Below are 20,985 nucleotides of genomic sequence, written 5' to 3' on the forward strand. Positions count from 1 at the left end.
TTCTAGTAAGGTTTCTTAACACTTGTTTTCTTTCAACTACGATTACCGATTTAGTTCCCATGAGTTTTTAATGTCACGGTGTCTTAATGCTCAATTGAAAAGCAGACAGAGGGGGGAGTCAGTCTCCTCGAGCTCCTCAAAACCCGTACCAGGCAAGCCCGGCCTTGTAAACTTCAGCGGCTTGTGTGCGACTTTTTGTGTGTGTTAATGAGCTTCAATGTAAGCTCTTCAATCTTTACTGCACTACCATGTATTTAATCAACCCCTCATACCGAACAATCTGGAAACTGATTGTTTCTCAGTTTGACAAGCGAGGTCACAACCCCCTTTCCGACGTTCTCAGTTGCAGCTTACATGACTGAGTAATCGTTTGAATCTCTCCTTTACCTCCCTTATTTTCAAACAGTATAACGCAGGATTAACAGCCGAGTTAAAATACAGTAATGTAAGAGCAAAGACGTGGCAGATAACCCCCACCTCTCTTTGAGCGCCAAAAACGCTCCAAAGAGCTGCTACCATTACATAAGGCAAATAACACAACATCAAAACACAGTACACCCACAGCGCAGTGGACAGACTTTTCTTGTAATGTAGGCTACGAAAGCCGCTAACTTTACTGACGCCCTGAGCGACTTTTCTTTGTTTTCGATGTTTCTCCTTTTGGCGAAGATTGTGGTGAATACAGGCGTAGCTAACGGTAGAGACGGCAATGTTTAAAGCTATCCCAATTATCTGAAGCAGATTGAATACTTCTGGGTTCCACAAACAGGTCAAACCAGATACCAAACTGACAAGCCAGGTTACAACCACAACAAGACGAACTCGGCCTAGCGAAACCACTTGTCGATAGCTCAGCCGTAAGCGAAGCGCTAATAATCTATCTACACTGATTTCTGAGGCGGTTAGCAACGACACACCACACATGGCGAATCCGGTTACGTTAAAGTAAGGCAAAGTACTTTGACAAAGAGATCTGTTGCCCGTAATTTTCGATATCAAGTTCACGAGATTCAGTGGTTGAACGATAAATCCAACGCAAAGATCGCTGGCCGCTAACGAGTAGAACAGTGTTCTGGATGAGGAATTAATGGAAACGACGTGGTGGAATACCCGCACAATTAGCATGTTTCCTACGACGGCGGCAAAGAGCAAGAACACATTCACGCTCAGCGCAAGTCCCAGCGAAAAATCCAAAACTGGAGAACTCCCAATAGGTTCGTCCCTATTAAAACATAATTTATCATAGACAGGCAGGGCCATTGTATCCGAATTATTAGAATTTTGGTCCATTGTTTGCTTATCGATTCTTGTGTCCACGAATCAGTTCTCTTGATTATATAGAGACCTTCAAGAAGATATTTTGAGAAAAATGCTGATGGTGTAGAAACGATGGTTGTCCATTAACTTTGAACCGAAATCGGTATGAAAGTCCTCAATGCCATCATGTTATCGCCCGATTTGTTTTCTCTTGGTTGACGGTAGTTCAATAAACCGAGAACGATCGATTTGGGAAATATGTCTTTTCCACGTACTTCGTCTGTCAAGTGGTCGATTTCACCGTCAGTAGCTAGCTCACTGCACGAAAAAATGGATTTTCACCAAATTTGAACAGCGCAAATATAATGCAAACATATGTTTACTCTAGAGCAAACCTGTAGCAAATGTGGTAAATGCCACATTTGCACCATATTTTCACACCTGTGTGAATATAGCAGCAAATGCGGCATTTACCATGTTTGCTACAGGTTTTCTCTAGAGTAAATATATGTTTGCATTATATTTGCTCTGTGCAAATTTGGTGTAAATCCGTTTTTTCGTGCATTGCTAGATCTTGGGAAGTATGCAAGATTCTATCATTTGAAGTTACGAAAAAACTTATTAGTCCCTAGACCGTGATGAACTCTTGAACTAATTGTTTCCATACATGAAACGTACGCACTGCAGAACCCATTAATCGTCCTTTAAATAAGTCTATAGTGGATGCAAATTATCCACGCAGGTAATTATAAATCCATTTGGTTAATGGTAAAACAGGTAGATCGAGGTAGTCAAAACAAGCAGTTCTTCATCCTCCAAAGAAACCATGCACGCCTACATTTGCAATATCTTTTGTCTGCATTGGGTATGTTTTTTTCTTTAATAAAAAGATGTCGAGGTCATTTTCTTCGTGTTGACTGGCGTTAAGAAATAAATAGGATTTATCAAATACTTAATTTATGATTTTGTGATCCCACCTGTATACATGAGTGAACGAACAAACCAAGTGAACTTGAAGGCGCATCTGCAGCTTTTAGTTTGAAAGACTGATGATTTGCAGAAAGCCAAAAAAACTCGAAGGATAAGGCATCGAATAAAGTGTCAAAAAACCTGGTGTTGAGCAGGATCCTGCTAGATTTTTTGGAGCTTTTGGTTCTGCGCCTTTTCACGTTTTTGAAGGACTGAACTTTGACCGACGCGACTCACTCTACAGCTTGGATTCACCTCATTTACTACCCCCAGCTTCCAAATTCAGAATGGCACGATGCCATTCATTTCAAGATCCCATTCACTTGCCCTACAATTGCCTCGTAACGTAGCTTGTGGAAACTCTTGAAACGTGAAATGACTAAAATTCGATCGGGGACAGAAGCGGAATAATGAATAGAAACACAGATTACAATGCTGAAATAAACAATTAATGGTGGACGAACAAATTGGAGCCAATGAGAGACCTTTTGTTTTCGCTCACCAACATGGCGGTGATTACGTCACGTGCAAACCACCTATAACAGCTTAAAAAAAGAAAGTGAATAAGGAATATGTAGCGTTCGAACATTCGAAATAAAAACATTTACGATTTTCGTTAAAGAATAAGAAATAAGGAAAAATGGATATCGAACAACATTTCTGTAGGGAATAATGAATAACTCGTAAAGAATGGAAGGAATAGGCTAGTTTTGAATTGTGCAGCAACAAAAGAACAGTGTCGAGGTTCAGGGGAATAATTAGCACATTGTATTGTTCAAAACAAAGGAAAATGCAAATTATTCCCCTGAACCTCGACTCTGTTCTTTTGTTGCTGCACAATTGCGAAACTAGCCTATTATGAATAACTGAGATCCAATTATTACAATAGACCATTTTACAGTTGTTTGCTTAGATACCTGGCCTATGTATGAAAGTAAAGCTAGAGTTGACCTTGTTTTGATAGATACCCCACAGCTTTTAATTTTCTTTGTAAATTCCAACTAATTAGCATGATAACATCATTAACGTGAGAAAAGCAGGGAGGTCTAATCATTGATCGCTTCTGGCAATTCTTCCTTTCAATAAAACCTGGATCTAGAAAATGCAAAACTCCATAAAAATCACGTTTTTGATTTGTAATTTACATACAAAACGAAAAATGTTAAGGCTTTTTGTCGATCTCACTTGAGTTTAAAAAAGCGGAAATATGTGTCACTCTTTTAAAATAAAGTGGGCTTTTTTAGGGATTTCTCTCTGATGTTGCTGAAGTTAATTTTCTCAAGTTATCGCTTTATTTCGCTTTTTGCAAAAACGTCACTGACGAGAAATTTCTCGAGTAGTTTCAGCTTTTGCCTGTTTCTGTCAAAATAGAAAAATGTAGACTTTTTTCCGCTTTCTCGGTGTGACAAAAACGGTGAAAAACTCAGAACAGAACGTTGTCGTCTTCTGTGCTTCGGTGGTGGTGAAGATGGCGAGCTGCGTCAAGATTAAGGTAAATGAGAAGGTGATGAGGTTTAAGCCTTTCACTTTAATAGTGGGAAACGTTGCTATTTGTTGTGAAGAAGAAGGAGAGATAATAATACCAACCGCAGAAACGGGGTAATTTAACGTGGAAGATTATGACAAGAGTTACTTCGTGAATGGCGAGCCAAGTCAACCAATATCAACACAGCCCGCGTCCTCGAGGAGCCCTGCCTAACTAATTTCGACGAGTAATTAATTACCTGAGTATCCCACTGTCTTGCCGGAGAACTGAGCCACTAAGAACAAATCTTAACCCCCCCTCCCCCTGGCCAGATGCCCAGTGCACAAATTTTAAAGCGGTCGAGTTTCAGCTCCATTGCAAGGAAGGTTCAATCAGCATCGCATCATGGAAGAAGTCGCCTCTAGTAGTAAATCCCTTGATTTACATCAAGTTTGAAGATCATTGCATTGTTTTCCACCGTAAAAGTCGAAGATTTAAGCCTCATCAACTTTTCATTCATCTTAATCTTGACGCAGTTCGCCATCTTCACCTCCACAGAAGCACAGAAGACGAGTTTCGCTTCATTTTTTGTCAGCTGTCAATCGAGGAGGTCAAATGGAGAAAGCAGAAAAAAGTCGACATTTTTCTATTTTGACTGACATAGGCAAAAGCTGAAAATATCCCTAGAAATTTCTCGTCAGTGACTTTTTTCGCAAAAAGCAAAATGAAGCGAAAACAATAGAAAATTGTCTTCAGCAACATTAGGGAGAAATCCTAAAACAAGTCCACTTCATCTGAAAAAAAGTGACAGTTATTTCAGATGTTTAAACTCAAGTGAGATCGACCAAAAAGCTTTAATATTTCTCGTTTTGCCTGTAAATCACAATTTGTATGGAGTTTTGCATTTTTCTAGATCCAGGCTTTATTGAAAAGTAGAATTACCGGAAGCGATCACTGATTAGGGGTGCGGTTTTTTGGGAAAATCTGAAAAATCCGTTTTTGGATTTTCCCAAAAAAACGCACCCTTTTGTAGGTCTGTATTATTACAAGGTCAACTCCAGCCTCACTTTCAGTTAAAGGCCAGGTAACTAAGCAGAAAAATGTAAAAAGGTCTATTTGAGGTTATGGGAAGACCTTGGACAGCAATGACCAGAACCAGGTTGCTGACCAGCGGTTTTCGTTAAAACAATTGTTTGCCGGGGATGCTCATTCTCGCGGGCTCAGAACATCTGGTTGTGGTCATTGTTATTTAAGGTTTTTCGAGGTTATGTGAACGACTTGGGCACCCCACAATTCTTAGTTTGCACTCACGTGATTAGACAGCCATGTTGGTGTACAACACAAAAGCAAAATGTTGCTCGCGCTTTGCATAATAATGGCGCCAAATTCCCAGAAGACTTTTTCGCTATTGTTTAGTACACAAACATGACTGCCAATGACGTCAGGTGCAAGCCAATGATAGATTTTCAATTTTCTCTCCAAACAACCACACTGTTGATAACAATATTATACATGAAATGTCGGTGAACAATTTCCTTGCCTTATGATGACCCGGAACAATCGCGAAATGTTTACAACAACGCGAAGTTATCTTTCCAAATGCTCTCGTGGCCGTCGTCGTTTAGCTTCTGTTAGGAAGTTTAAGAAGAGACGATAGCTACGGCATCGACAACGCCAACGCCAAAAAGCAGTGATATTATTGGTTAAAAGAGGAAAGACTGATAGTTCTGCAAGTGCGGCATGCAGAACGTGCGGCATGCATTTTTGTCCAACAACTTGAAATGACCAATTTTCAGGTTTTGACGACAACGCGGACAAACAGAAGTGAATCTTTCCTTCTCTCTCTTTGCTTTTAATGCGTACATACCAATCTGGTAATAGTATATTTCGCCCATATTGTACAACATAAACAAGACAGAAACATCGTGAAACGCTGAGAATGGCTCAAACTAATAGTTTGAAGTGACGTTTTCGTCGCCGTATAGCCTTCGTGGTTTCTTAAACTCTCTGATTAGCGACTGTCAGATTAGAGTACGAGAACGACGACAGCCTGGTTTTCACTAGCGACGCAAGTACAAGCACAAACATAACAAGCTTATGATAGTGAAAACGAAAGTCTACATAAGTATAAAAATCTACCATGGCATTCGCTATTTTGTTCTAATGCTCAGACGCGGAAAATCTGGAACGAGGGCTTTAATTGGCCAGACGTAGCAAACTTCCTCGTGTTTATGCTGCGTTTCGTTTTCACACAACACAAGCGAACTCAAGCATAAGCTCAAGCACAAGGAAAAGGAAAATCATTGATCCTTGCGTCTGTGCTTACGCTTTTCACGGTGAAATAAGCGCTCTTATGCTTGCGCCTGCGCTTGCATCGCTTGTGAAAACCAGGCTTGCGAGTACGAGTTTTCTCTACTGGACACCCGCATTACGTTTAAGTAATGATCCGTGTAAGGTGGATAGCAATTTCCTTTGTTATGCGGCAACGGGGCTTTCCCCACATAGGAATGTTATCATTTTTACACAGAGAATGCATAAACCTACAGGAAAGCCGTTAACGCAATAAAATTCATTTACAGCCCACTTTGGAAGGGTGTTTTTCTGTGTTAAAAGATTTGGACCAATCACAAGAGTTGAAAACAAAAGCCAAGAAACGTTTACAATTTTACATGTTCCCCACATACTATTTCTGCGGAATTCATTTAAACTGAGACCAGATGAAAGATGGAAGATGGTTGGAAAGTAAGGATGAATATAATACTGCTTTATGAAGTTTTGTTAACCGTTTGCTGTTTAAGCCAATCAGAAGTAAGTACAGACAATAGAAAAGTTATCACCTTTTTGCATACCAATTGAATTCCAACATGTTCGTTGCCGTTGTTGCTATCGTTCTTATCTGGACCGTCAGTTAAAGAACGAAAATCTTCGAAATGCGGGTGCTCAGAACTGAGAACTCGTACACCGATTTGAAGGTCGCTATTTTGGCGCTGACGAAGGCTCAGTTAAACTAATATTTTTACCGTTATGTTATTTTTTTAAAGATGTAACGAGTTTTTACAATATCACCAAGGATTCGACAACTGCAAAGAAAATGGAAGAACTTTACCACGATAAAGACAATGTTGACTTATGGGTAGGAGGCCTTGCCGAGGACCACGAAGAAGGCAGTGAGCTGGGACCGACTTTCCGAAGGTGAGTTTCTTTCAACGAACGAAGTGAGTTTTGTTTCAAAAACAATTCTGTGGCGCATGGGGATTGACTTGTAAGTCTGACTTACTTTGTTACGAAACGATGCATAGCTCAAAATATGAAAAGCCTGTGAAGTGGAAAGTCATTCATTTAATGTACGAGATCTGTACAGGCACCTCTGCGCAATAAGTTCAAGTTGTTGAAAGGTTGTATGTATAACTATATCCAGTGGATAGGTCACAATCCAGAAACGTTGTCCAAGCTTTCGTGCACACATGTGCACTTACTTACCGGTAGATGTGCCTGGAGTGTGCATATTCAAGGTTACGGGGAGAAATACTGAAATCATTGCACAGACTGAAACTGTTACATAGTGACTTATCCACCGGACAACGTTATCCGGCTTTTGAACAACTGGGGAAAACTTGCTTACGGTTCGTTATTGGATACGTACGCACAGATCCCTTGCTCGCAGTACAAATACCAACTACTTCTTAACCGAAAGTGAGATCTTTTCGGGAAATTCCCAATCTGAAGTCTTGTTCTATTGACAACGCTTTCGCTTGGTCAATACTGCAAGAGCAAGGTTTGAGATTTTCCTGTAAAAACAGAACGTTCCAAGTCAATAAGTTGTTTATATAGCCTATTTTGTTTTGTTCTTGCATCCACTCTACCTTAAACTATGCAGGTGATCCTAGAAAACCAGAGATGGTGAAAATTTTTCAAGAATAATAAAGAAAACCAATTTTTTTCTTGTAGAATCATTATGCTTAACTTCCTGAGAGTAAGAGACGGTGATAGGTTCTGGTATGAGCAATATCTCACCAAAGAAGTAAGTATTCATTTCCCTTGCCTTCTACAAGGTGGGCAGTCACGAGGGGTCATGTTGCACGGACATCTTACAGCCACATGTTGAAGAGACAAAAAACTTGTGTAGTGCACACTGAGGCGACATGTAGCAGGGACCTGTAGCAGAGACAAAATCACAACATGTGCACAAAAATGAAAATGTTGTGGGTACATGTTTCAGTGATATTTTGCGGCGACATATCCCCTCGTGGGAACTGATACTTTTATAACTGTGCAACACCAATTTGGGGTTGATTTTGTCTCCGCGACATTTCCCATGAAGTTCAGCTTGTTGAACTTCATGGACCACGTCGCATCATAGTTAATGAGTGGAGATGGTTATGAAACTGGACAAGTTCCTTTGATTCATGTTTTTGTCCATAGTTTTGGCCTTTACCCTGCACAAAACATTTTTTTTTTTGAGAAGATAACCAACCAAATCCTTTGATTAAGTTATGCGCAACTAATTTGCGAGCCCGTGCGAAGCGAAAACAAAAGATTGTGCAGGGTCACGGTTAATTCAACATCGATTGCAACAACATTGCTCTCGCTTTTGAAAGTTCTAAGGTTTCATAACCAGTCCCTCGATCAACTATGGTCACATGGATAAGATCGCATGGATCAGATCTGCAATTACTGATGAGCGAAAAATTCTCGGGTTTGTGTGTCTCGGTCCGTAAAACAGCAAGAAGAGCGATGCCATTGTTCAGCCATTTGCAACCGGTATTTCTCTCATCAATTAGTACGTGTGATAGATTTAAAAATTAGTCGTTGTGGATTGACTCAAAGATGATATTTTACAAACTGCATTTCCTCAGAACGTACCGTTTTTGGCACTCGGGCCATAATGTTCGTTATAGTTCGTCACATCAAGAGAATTCGTCCTGTATAAAGACAGGCAAGGGACGCATTACGCGTCTCGAGGAAGTAAATAGTTAGTGCGCCTCTAGAATAAAAATAGCCAGTGGGTGAAAAATTTATTTTTTTTTACGCTACCGTTTGACTCTTCTGTGTTGACAGGAAATTGATAAAGTTCATTCCCTGACACTCGGTGAAATCATACGGCTGAATACTGGATTCAAAACCGCACCAGAAGACGTGTTCTTTTCGTCCCAGTACTGCGAAGGCGTCAAGGATTTTCAGTGCATACCGCATAACGGCAGCGCCGGGGAAAATCATGAAGAAAAAACGACAAAGCCGAAGCAGCCATGTCAGACAAACGCTTCGGCGGCTGATGACAATGATTCATGCGATGCGTTAATCCCTATCTTAATAGGGATATGTTCACTGTTCTTCTTCATATCCGCGATATTGTTTGTGTTCTATCTCAAACTTTGGTTACACTTGCGACAGTGCAAACGAATAAGGGATCTTTGCAATGCGAAAAACCAAACGGAATTTAAAATGAAACACTTTGAAGCAAATAGAATTTAGTCAGTACGAACTCTATAGATGGTATATTTCTTCCTCTACGGGCGTTAATGATTAGACGAAGGACCACCTGGACGCGGTTCAATTGCTTGAGCTTCCTGGATCGTGAAAAGAAGGGGGTATAGCTTTGCTTAAGAATCTCTAATCGATCATCATTATCGTCATTGTCATCATCATCATCATTATCAAAAACAGGAGCTCAACAAGGGGAACCTCTATCTCCCATACTTGGCCCAGGAGTCAAACCTTTCCCGAGTAGATTTATTTATAGAACGCCTCCCTTGGGAGATTCAGCACGCGCACTGTTGTAAAAGCCAATCGAAACAGAGCTATCTCTGTGTCAAGCGAAATGTGATACTTTCCGCAAGAAATCTGTTCCTTAAAATAACTTTACTCGGGAAATGGCTGCCTCAAGGAATTAGTGGAGAAAGAGGCTCCCCTTGATGAGCTGCTCATTTTATATCACTCAGAGGAAGGGTAGAAGAGAATATTCATTGTTATTGTTCAACACATTGTGACAATGTCCTAATATGGTTATAGCACGCTCAATATTCGTCGTGCGTACTCAACAGATATCCTGCGATATACGTTATTTTGTGTGTCGCGGAGAAAAGTGGTAGTTTTCCCAGCTTTTTTGTCCAATAAACGCAGAAAATTGTGCTTTGTCATCAATGCGTTGAATAATATAACAATTATCCTGCTAAATCTTGCGAAATATCGCCTGATTTTAGCCGACTCGGCCTATGGCCTCGTCGGCTATATTCCAGGCGATATTCCAGGCGATATTCCGCAAGATGTCCCAGGATAATTGTTAATTATAGGGCTTAAATAAAGAGGCTCAATGAATGCGGGAGATAATTTGAATGCAAAACAAAACTTTTGAACAAAACGCGTCATTTGATCCTGTCGCGATAAAGTATTCAACATGTTACCTGATTTGTGGTGTCGTCAAAGCCCCTTCCTCCCAGGTTCCCGAATAACACGTTTCCTTTGTTGTCAAACGTGCAACCAGAAACGGGACATTTAGTGAACACTCAAGGAATTAGTGGAGATAGAGGTTTCCTTTGATGAACTCTTGTCGTAAATCATCACAGTCGGGAGGTGAAGAAACGACGACGGCTACGGAAACGACAAGGCCCGAAAGCAAGAATATTATTGTGTTGAAGAAGGTTAAAATGGTCCTACTACGCCTGCGGCATGCATTTTAATATATTTCTTTGTCGTAATCGGCAAAGCAACGTGAAATAAAATTTAAGATTTTGATTTTTAAAGTTAGTGACAAATATCAATTAGTGATGTAAATATTTATTAGTCCTAGCTCGAAACTCTTAATTATCTAATGTTATTATACTCAAATGAATCTAATGTAGGAATTTTATTACTTAGTTTTTGAAAATTTATTTTATTAATTATGTCTTGCGTGATGATCGCCCCTTTTTGAAATTGCAAGACTGTTAGATCTTTGAATAAAGGTTTTCACGACAACAAGTGCATACAAAGATAATTCGTTAATTTTTTATCTTTCTTCAAAACCGTTCGTACCAATCCGGCTTTGTCGTCTACTTTGCCCATATTATACAACGTGGACAAAATGATTGCCCATTCCAAAAAAGAGTTGGGGACCGGGTTCTAACATGGCCGAGTAGGTTTGGGCAGACACCAAGCGGCAAAATTCAAACATGTATGAAGACTTGAAAAATGCGAAAATCTACCTAAATGTTTTAAGCAAGAGCCGATACAACGTAGATTTGATTTGATTTGATTTTACTGGTGTACTATATTTCGGCTGGCCAAATCAGCCTTCTTCAGGTACAATGAGAGTTTACATTGAATTGCTTCTATGTACATATATATATAGTATATAGTATATAGTATTTTCCATTTACTATATATGTATATGTACATAGAAGCAATTCAATGTAAACTCTCATTGTACCTGAAGAAGGCTGGTTTGGCCAGCCGAAATATAGTACACCACTAAAATCAAATCAAATCAAATCTACGTTGTATCGGCTCTTGCTTAAAACATTTAGTTTCTCAACTTGAAATAACGCCGATCAGATCAAGCCACTGATCCAACGTACACCGACAGGAAAATTGTCCACGGTTGCTTGCTTCAAAACTCTGAAAATCTACCAATTGCTGTGTACGTGGCTTTTCTCAACCTCGTTCCCAGGACCTCTCATCTTCCAGTCCCCTGGAGCGCATAAGCGGAACGGGAAGATTAGAGAGCCTGGGAACGATGTTGTTGTTTTCGCTGCAGCACCCGTAGTCCTTTCTTCTCTTGACGTCAACGGAAAAAAAATTCATTTCTCATTTTCGCCATGATTTTCCAACAAATAGAACTCGTGTTGCTTGGAAAAAATGTGCCGAGTATTCTGGAATTAAATTGTCGTAAATGGAAAGGAAATGTACCAAAATTTCCTGGGGTATGGAGAACCATTGTTTTTGCTGATTTAAAGTATTGGCTTTTGTGGCGGTTAGTGTTTTTTCAACGTTTAAGGACCTAAAACAACAGGTAAATTCTTGCTGTTAATGCTATGATAAAGAGAGCTCTGTGATGTAACCTTAGAACATATCAGATGGGTGAGAATGGACAGCTTGTTCGATAAACGGCAAAAACTGAATTAAATGTGATTCCAGTTCCCTCGGAAAACTCTTTGAACCGGAGTTGGAATAAAAACCATTATTGGGAAACGGAAGAGGGGTACCTAACGACCTGATGTCTCAAAATTTGTCTGATTTACCTTAAGTGGTTTCCACAATGCTTTAAAGCTCGTTTAGTCACTTTGTAGCTGCCCTACAGGATAGTTATCTGTTCGGATGTTCAAGGGGAACTTAAGGTCTGTAGAAATTTCTCGGTGGCTTTTTGACCTTGTCCGAAAGAAGTTCTTGTAATCGTGACGGGTCTGATCAGAATCTTCCCATTACGTAGTCGTGATCCTTTACCCCTGATACTTTTAGGGGACGGTGCTTAAAGTATGATTCTCAAACAAACTCTCACTGGCGATATGATATATGATATTTTTAATGTCACAGTTTTGACTCTTAAAAATTAGAGTTCATCAATGATACATCGATACAAGTCAGTGTTTAAGATATCGGTCAGCGGGTGTCCTAACAAACATTTAACCCTTTAGGCCTGGCCCCAGTTGTTCAAATGATGGATAGCGCTATCCGCCGGATAAATCACTATCCACTGGATAACTCAATTGATTTTGCTAGTGTTTATCCAGTGGATACCGCTATCCATCGTTTGAACAACTGGGGCCTGGTTTTCACCAGCGACGCAAGCATTTAACGCAAGCATAATCACAAGCTACACACGCATGCGCATTTACTTGTTGTTAATTAGTGTCTATTATTCGAACAAAAGGCTCTAATGAACATCAAGCTACTGACTTTGCGTATGCTTCCTGTGCTTATGCTTGCGTCGCTAGTGAAAACCGGGCTTTAAGGCCCGAGGGGGACCCCATTGACGAGTAAAATCGTCAGGCGTTAGACAGAGAAATAGGAAGCTTAAGCACGCGCGTTTTTGAGACGCGGACAGCAACCGGAAGTGACCGGTTTTTCCTTTTAACTTCTCTTCACACAACCACATTTACATTATCAAGTATCTTTACTCCATTAGAGATGATTAGTAAAGGAATCTGGGAGACAATACTGTCCTGGCACGCGAAATTCTCGATTCCGGTAGCCGTCCGCGCCTCAAAAACGCGCTTGCTTAAGCTCCCTAACATCTATAAGTAAACACTGGGAGTTGAAGGGATAAATTATTAATCAAGTTCAACTTCCTCTTCGATGGAAGCCTGAATCTTCGTGTCCAAATTATGCAGAAACTCTTCTCCATTAACCAGCCATCCAAAACAGTAATGTTGCCTGCTAATAAATCACATTGTTTAGTTTTAGTTTCTTCCAGAATCCTACAAAATTGAAAAAAGCCTCTCTTTTTTTCTTTTGTCTGTACGTGCCATTAAAGGGGCAGTGGAGTCACGCGCTATTTTAGTCAAACTTCAAAACACTTAAAGACGTCCTTCAATGCATCAATGAAAACCAAAAAATAATGCTGTAGTTTTGTTGCAATGACCACTGAAGTGCACTGAAGCTATTCTTTGTTGTTTGCAGCCAAGAATGTAAAAGACGAAAATGGGTTGAAACTTGAAAAAACTGAACGAAACAAGAGGAGATTGTGCCGGAGTGAAAATAATTTTCGACTTCGAGAATGGTACGTCCCCTCCTAACGACTTTTAGTGGAAAAATAGCTTCAACAAATATCTCTAAAACGAAGGGCATTGACTCAAAATTTATTCCTCCAAGTTCCCTGAACATCAAAAGGCTTCGTCGCTGCCACTTTTTACGAATCTCTTCGAGGCAAGTGAAGTGCTTTATTAAAATGCTCCCTTCCGTTTCGTTTTCACTGATAATTAAACCTTCTTCTACCCTAACGCAGATGTTGCAATTTGACAGAAAAGAATTTTAATGTCACGTAGCCAGTACATTTAAGATTCGAATGGACTGTTTGAATGAGTTCGGAAATTTTAGATAACGAAGTAGTTGCTTCAAAGTTGCCATAAATTGCCAAAGGTCACGTGTAGATTGCTGATGATCCGTTTTGTAGGCCTAGTTCGGGCTAACATTCACTGAATGACTAGGGAAGCTTATTTGGTGTGAAACACAAAATAAAACAAAAATTAAGAGAAGCTTTGTGACGCTCCATTTTAAGTGCTGATTCTACGGGTTGGAGTCTCGAACTCACCTGTGGATTCGCCTGTGTTGGGGCAAATCATCTGGCTTTTTTCAAGTCCATAAGCTTCCATAGAGGTCTCTATTAAAAATCAGATACAACATCCGTGGGGCTTAACAATCACTAATAAGCTATGTGTTACAAAATTACAAAAACTAAGTTAAAAAGAACAAGAAATGAATCTAAAAATACATCTGCTTAGGGTCATCTGATTACAAAAGTCCGCTTAAACCGTTCAGTTCCACTCTGGGGAATATGAAGTCATGGCCATTGTCTCTGAGAGCCACATCACTTCTCGGTGGAAACAAGTTATTCAATATTTGACAAGTATCACTTTTGATTCAGTCAGAGAAATCGCGATCTCTGCTCCTTATTACCTTCTTTCTAGTAAGGTTTCTTGCACTGGTTTTCTTTCAAACCACCATTACCGATTAAGTGTTTGTGAGTTTTACTCAATAGACAAGCAGCAAGAGGGGGAAGTCAGTCTCCTCGTGCTGCTGGTTCGTGCTCCGAACCCGTATAAGTTTCGACCTGTGTGCGACTTTGCCTTTTTGTGTGTCTTTATGATAACTGTTAAATCTTTACTGCACTACCAAGTATTAAATCAACGCCACATACCGAACAATCTGCAAACTGATTGTTTCTCGGTTTTACAACCAAGGTTACAACCCCATTTCCAACGTTATCAGTTGCAGCTTACATGACTGAGTAATCGTTTGAATCTCTCCTTTACCTCCCTTATTTTCAAACAGTATAACACAGGATTAACAGCCGAGTTAAAATACAGTAACGTAACAGCAAAGGCTTGGCACATAACCGCCACCTCTCTGTGAGCGCCAAAAACGCTCCAAAGAGCCGCTACCATTATATAAGGCAAATAACACGACATCAAAACACAGTACACCCACAGCGCAGTGGACAGACTTTTCTTGTAATGTAGGCTACGAAAGCTGCTAACTTCACTGACGCCCTGAGCGAATATTCTTTGTTTTCGATGTTTCTCCTGTTGGCGAAGATTGTGGTGAATACAGGCGTAGCTAATGGTAGAGACGGCAATGTTTGAAGCTATGCCGATCATCTGAAGCAGACTGAATGCTTCTGGGTTCCACAAGGTGGTCAAACTAGATACCAAACAGACAAGCCAGGTTACAACCACGACAAGGCGAACTCGGCCCAGCGAAACCACTTGTCGATAGCTAAGCCGTAAGCGAAGCGCCAATAATCTATCTACACTGATTTCTGAGGCGGTTAGCAACGACACACTGCACATGGCGAATCCAATTACCTTAAAGTAAGGCAAAGTACTTTGACAAAGAGATCGGTTGCCCGTAATGTCCGATATCAAGTGCACGAGATTCAATGGTTGAACGATAAATCCAACGCAAAGATCGCTGGCCGCTAACGAGTAGAACAGTGTTCTGGATGAGGAATTAATCGAAACGATGAGGTGGAATACCCGCACAATTAGCATGTTTCCTACCACGGCGGCAAAGAGCAAGAACACATTCACGCTCAGCGCAAGTCCCAACGAAAAATCCAAAACTGGAGAACTCCCAAAAGGTTCGTCGCTATTAAGACATAATTCATCATAGACAGGCAGGGCCATGGTATCCGAATTATTAGAATTTTGGTCCATTGTTTGCTTATCGATTCCTGTGTCCACGAATCAGTTCTCTTGATTATATAGAGACTTTCAAGAAGATCAAGATGCTGATGGTGCAGAAAGGATGGTTATCCACTAACTTCGAACTGAAATCACTATGAAAGTCCTCAATGCCATCATGTTATCGCCCGATTTGTTTTCTCGTGGTTGACGGTAATTCATCAAAATGAGAACGATCGATTAGGGAAATATGTCTTTTCCACGTACTTCGTCTGTCAAGTGGTCGATTTCACCGTCAGTAGATCTTGGGAAGTATGCAAGATTCTATCATTTGAAATTACGAAAAAACTTATTAGTCCCTAGACCATGATGAACACTTGAACTAATTCTTTCCATACTTGAAACGTACGCACTACAGAACCCATTAATCGTCCTTTAAATAAGTCTATAGTGGATGCAAATTTTCGCAGTTTCCTATCCTCGCAGGTAATTAGAAATCCATTTGGTTTATGGTAAAGCAGGTAGATCGAGGTAGTGAAAACAAGCTGTTGTTCGTCCTCTAAAGAAACCATGCACGCCTACATTTGAAATATCTTTTGTCTGCATTGAATATGTTTTTTTCTTTAATAAAAAGATGTCGAGGTCATTTACTTCGTGTTGACTGGCGTTAAGAAATTAATAGGATTTATCAAATACTTTATGATTTCGTGATCCCACCTGTCTACATGAGTGAACGAACAAACCATGTGAACTTGAAGGCGCATCTGCAGTTTTTAGTTTGAAAGACTGATGATTTGCAGAAAGACAAAAAACCCGAACGATAAGGCATCGAATAAAGTGTCAAAAAACCTAGAGTTTTTGGAGCTTTTAGTTCTGTGTCTTTTCATGTTTTTGAAGGACTGAACTTTGACCGGCGCGACGCACTCGCCATTTTTCGCGCGAACTTTCTTTCAATCAGACATAGGGCCGTGCAAGCGTCTAATTCAACGCTTTTTTGCTGTTTATTTGGAGTTTTGCCGTGCTATTTTCCATCAATTTATACCGAGGAGTTCCGAACACCTGGCTTATAGGACGTTTTCAACCAACCTCTAGGGAAACCAATAACAATAGAGAAATGCCACTTTTTGAGAAGTCTTTGAGGCAAGTAAAGTGCATTCATTATTAAAATGCTCCCATCCGTTTCGCTTTCACTGATAATTAAAACGTTCTTCTACCCTAACGCAGATGTTGCGATTTGACAGAAAAGAGTTTTAATGTCACGTAGCCAGTACATTTAAGAATCGAATGGACTGTTGAGTGAGTTCGGAAATTTTAGATAACGAAGTAGTTGCTTCAAAGTTGCCATAAATTGCCGAAGGTCACGTGTACGTTGCTAATGATCCGTTTTGTAGGCCTAGTTCGAGCTAACATTCACTGACTGAGTAGGGAACCTTATTTGGTGTGAAACACAAAATAAAACAAAAATTAAGAGAAGCGTTGTGACGTTCCATTTTAAGTGCTGATTCTACGGGTTGGAGTCCCGAACTCACCGGTGGATTCGCCAGTGTTGGGTCACATCATCTGGCTTTTTTATGAAAGAGCTAACTCGCTACCTCTTTAGAAGTTCATAAGCTTCCATAGAGGTCTCTATTAAAAATCAGATACAACATCCGTGGGGCTTAACAATCACTAATAAGCTATGTGTTACAAAATCACAAAAACTAAGTTAAAAAGAACAAGAAATGAATCTAAAAATACATCTGCTTAAGGTAATCTGATTACAAAAGTCCGCTTAAACCGTTCAGTTTTCACTCTGGGGAATATGAAGTCATGGCTATTGTCTCTGAGAGCCCCATCACTTTTCGGTGGAAACAAGTTATTCAATATTTGACAAGTATCACTTTTGATTCAGTTAGAGAAACCGCGATCTCTGCTCCTTATTACCTACTTTCTGGACTGGTTTTCTTTCAAACCACGATTACCAATTAAGTATTCGTGAGTTCTACTCAATTGACAAGCAGCCAGAGGGCGAGGTCAGTCTCCTCGTGCTAAATTCCGGCCTGTGTGCGACTTTGCTTTTTTGTGTGTGTTTATGATAGCTTCTCAATCTTTACTGCAGTACCAAGTATTAAATCCAAAGAGACCCTGGGAACAACGTAATCAACCCCTCATATCATGTTTCTCGGTTTTACAAGCAAGGTTACAACCCGATTTCTGACGTTCTCAGTTGCAGCTTACATGACTGAGTAATCGTTTGAATCTCTCCTTTACCTCTCTTATTTTCAAACAATATAACACAGGAGTAACAGCCGAGTTAAAATACAGTAACGTAAGAGCAAAGGCATGGCAGATGACCACCTCTCTTTGAGCGCCAAAAACGCTCCAAAGAGCCGCGACCATTATATAAGGCAAATAACACGACATCAAAACACAGTACACCCACAGCGCAGTGGACAGAGTTTTCTTGTAATGTATGCTACTAAAACTGCTAACTCCACTGACGACCTGGCCTGATTCGACCCAAGCGACTTTTCTTTGCTTTCGATGTTTCTTCTGTTGGCGAAGTTTGTGGTGAATCCAGCCGTAGCTAACGGTAGAAATGGCAATGGCAAGAAATGTGCCAATTATTTGAAGTAGATTGAATGCTTCTCTGTTCCACAAGCTGGTCAAACCAGATACTAAACTGACAAGCCAGGTTACAACCACGACAAGGCGAACTCGGCCAAGCGAAACCACTTGTCGATAGCTAAGCCGTAAGCGAAGTGCCAATAATCTATCTACACTGATTTCATAGGCGGTTAGCAACGACACACCGAACATGGCGCATCCCGTTACCTCGAGGTAAGGCAAGGCACTTTTACAAAGAGATCTGTTGCCCGTAATGTTCGATATCAAGTACACGAGATTCAACGGCTGAACAATGAATCCAACGCAAAAATCGCTGGCCGCAAACGAGTAGAACAGTGTTCGAGATGAGGAATGAATCGAGACGACCTGGTGGAATATCCGCACAATTAGTGTGTTTCCTACCACGCCGGCAAAGAGCAAGAACACATTCACGCTCAACGCAAAATGCAGCGAAAAAGCAAACACTGGCGAACGCCCAAAAGCTTTCTCCTGATTTTGACATAATTCATCATAGACAGGCAGGGCCATGGTATCCGAGTTATTAGAATTTTGGGCCCTCATTGTTGGCTCATGGATTCCTACGTTGCTCGAATTATGCTCTTGATTGTATAGAAAAAAAGAAGGAAAAGACCTTTTAGTAAGAAACGATGATGCTGTCGATCACATGATACAAAAGCAATAAAGTTTTTAGTCCTTAGACCATGATGAACACTTCCAATTGAACAAATATTTGTTTCCAGAAACGCATGCACGCCAGGATCTATGGCGCGTTTTTAGCGTCAAAATTAGCGTCCAAAGTCAGGGTTAGGGTTGGGCAAGTGTTTGGAAAATTTCAATTTATTTTTTGCTCTCTCGACGATTCAAATAAATATTTGAATTTCCGTTCTGAATGTTTGAATTGCTGAATTAAATATTTGAATTGCCGAATTGAAGGTTTGAACGGCACATTTGAATTTTGACACTAAACACGCGCCATAAGAATCCATCAATAGTTCTTTAAATATGTCTATAGTGGTGGATGCAAATTTTCGAAGACTCCTGTCCACGCAGGTAATTAGAAATCCATTTCGTCATGGTAAAACTAGCCTGCAAATACGTATAGCCGCCACTCATCACTCCCGACCGCTGGAAGCGATAAGAGGCGGCTGTATTCGCAGGCTTTGGTAAAACAGGAGGATAGAGATCGTCAAAACAAGCTCCAAAGAAACCACACATTTGCAATAGCTTTTGGGCTTTGTCTGCGTTGAACGTGTTGTTTTCTTTAATAAAGAGATGTCGAGTTAATTTTCTTCTTGTCAAATACTCTTTTTTGTTTATGATTTTGTGATTCCACCTGTCTACACGAGTGAACGAAAAAACATAATGGGTGAACTGGAAGATGATGTGAGCAAAGCACATCTACTGTTTTCATTTTAAAAGACTGATTCTCTGTAGAAAGACAAAAAAACAAAAACAAAGATAAGGTATTTAATGAAGTGTCAAACAAACCTGGCTTGTACAGCTTGCGTTAATCTCATTTACTACCCCAGCTAGCAAATTCAAGATGGCACTTTGCCAGCCATTTCAAGGTGCCATGTACTTGCCAAACGATGGCCTCGTTGCGTAGCTTCTGGGAACATTTGAGAACGAAACATAACAAGGAAGACGACGATGGCTACAACAATGGGTTTATGAACAAAACAAAAGGATCTGCTCACCCAGCACGTGCCTTTAAATTTTGCTTCATTTCTTTGCCGAAACGTAAAATGACTAAGGGGCGGGACTACTTTCGTCCCGGAGCGAGTTCACTCCGGTCTCCTCTTGTGGCTCTGCCCTCATTTACACAATACCAATAGAAAAACCTCAAATTTTGCTATTTCACGTTGTCGTTTTGCAGAGGACGGCAAAGAGATGGACAAAAGGGGAAAACGCACTATTGCTTTTCGCCATTAAATATGCAAATTGATGTTCTCGTTGCCATCGCCGTTGTTGTAATGATGTAATATTTAGATTACCCAGAGTGCTCCAAGGGCAGGGAGCGGAAAGACATTCATTTTGTTTTCCATGCAAATTTTGCATAAACTATTGTTTTCAAATGCACGTGGGAATACCTTACTACATTAAATTTTCGTGGCATGTTAATTTCGAGAATTTCGCGTTTTAAAATAACCGCGAATTTAAAGTGACGCGAACGATAAGGGTCGCGAACGTAACATGACGCAAAGATTAGGTGATTTACATTATGTCGATAACCAAGAAAGTTGGTTTATTACCACTGATGTGCGTTTACAAAATCATAATTTTACTGTTTTGAGGCAATGTCTTGGTCATCCTCATCGCTACGGGTTTCTATCTCCTCTCCAGGCGGCACTTCTCTTGTGCAGTCTTCAAACTGGCTCCCTGTAATGCTGTTCCACTAGCTGCTTAAATCTCTCAATGGCTTCCATGATTTTTGAAGATGTTTCCATTATAACTGTCGCCTCTACTGGAATTTCCAAACCCCCTTGTTTGTGAATGTGACCATAAACTATCAGTTTTGAAACCAATATATGCAACTTGGTTGGTGGAAATGCCACAGGATAACTTTTTCACCAGCGCAGAGGGGAGGGTTCGTGTCTTGAAAGGATGGGAGAAGGCGGGAATAAAGGGTGTATAAACAATATTTTTGGGGAAAACAAAATGTATTGCGTTTTTATATGAAAGTAGCTAATTATCTCTTTCTGTTGTTACCGTTGAGTTATTAGCGACCTTCAGATTGGAGCACGAGTTCTCAGTTCTGAGCATGCGCAATTCGAAAAATTTCGTTCTTAAAACGTAATGCGCGTGCCCAGTGCAGAAAACTCGTAGTCGTAGTCGTCCTCGTACTTCAATATGAAGGTCGCTATTTTGGCC

General features: G+C 40.4%; 3 protein-coding genes across 3 annotated transcripts in view; 1 reads left to right on the forward strand and 2 right to left on the reverse strand.

The window, feature by feature from the left end:
- Positions 1-9,310, forward strand: part of LOC138025968 (uncharacterized) — a 77,652-nt gene extending 68,342 nt beyond the window's left edge. The window contains exons 26-28 of the mRNA XM_068873117.1: positions 6,733-6,883; positions 7,640-7,712; positions 8,750-9,310. Of these exons, the coding sequence (XP_068729218.1) occupies positions 6,733-6,883; positions 7,640-7,712; positions 8,750-9,163 (638 nt within the window). The 3' untranslated portion in view covers positions 9,164-9,310. The remainder of the gene's footprint in view (positions 1-6,732; positions 6,884-7,639; positions 7,713-8,749) is intronic.
- A 5,279-nt stretch (positions 9,311-14,589) lies between these two features.
- Positions 14,590-15,510, reverse strand: LOC138025413 (adenosine receptor A3-like). The gene has a single exon (XM_068872630.1). The coding sequence runs from the start codon at positions 15,508-15,510 to the stop codon at positions 14,590-14,592; it is 921 nt and encodes a 306-aa protein (XP_068728731.1).
- Positions 15,511-17,709: 2,199 nt separating this feature from the next.
- Positions 17,710-18,642, reverse strand: LOC138025414 (adenosine receptor A3-like). Its single transcript, XM_068872631.1, has one exon. The coding sequence runs from the start codon at positions 18,640-18,642 to the stop codon at positions 17,710-17,712; it is 933 nt and encodes a 310-aa protein (XP_068728732.1).
- Between the last annotated feature and the right edge of the window lie 2,343 nt (positions 18,643-20,985).

Source organism: Montipora capricornis, chromosome 12, assembly GCF_036669925.1.
Source record: "Montipora capricornis isolate CH-2021 chromosome 12, ASM3666992v2, whole genome shotgun sequence".
Classification (NCBI taxonomy): Eukaryota; Metazoa; Cnidaria; class Anthozoa; order Scleractinia; family Acroporidae; genus Montipora; species Montipora capricornis.

Coding starts and splice junctions, on each gene's coding strand:
- LOC138025414 (XM_068872631.1), bottom strand. CDS start 18,642: ATGGCCCTGCCTGTCTATGATGAATTATGTCAAAATCAGGAGAAAGCT.
- LOC138025413 (XM_068872630.1), bottom strand. CDS start 15,510: ATGGCCCTGCCTGTCTATGATGAATTATGTCTTAATAGCGACGAACCT.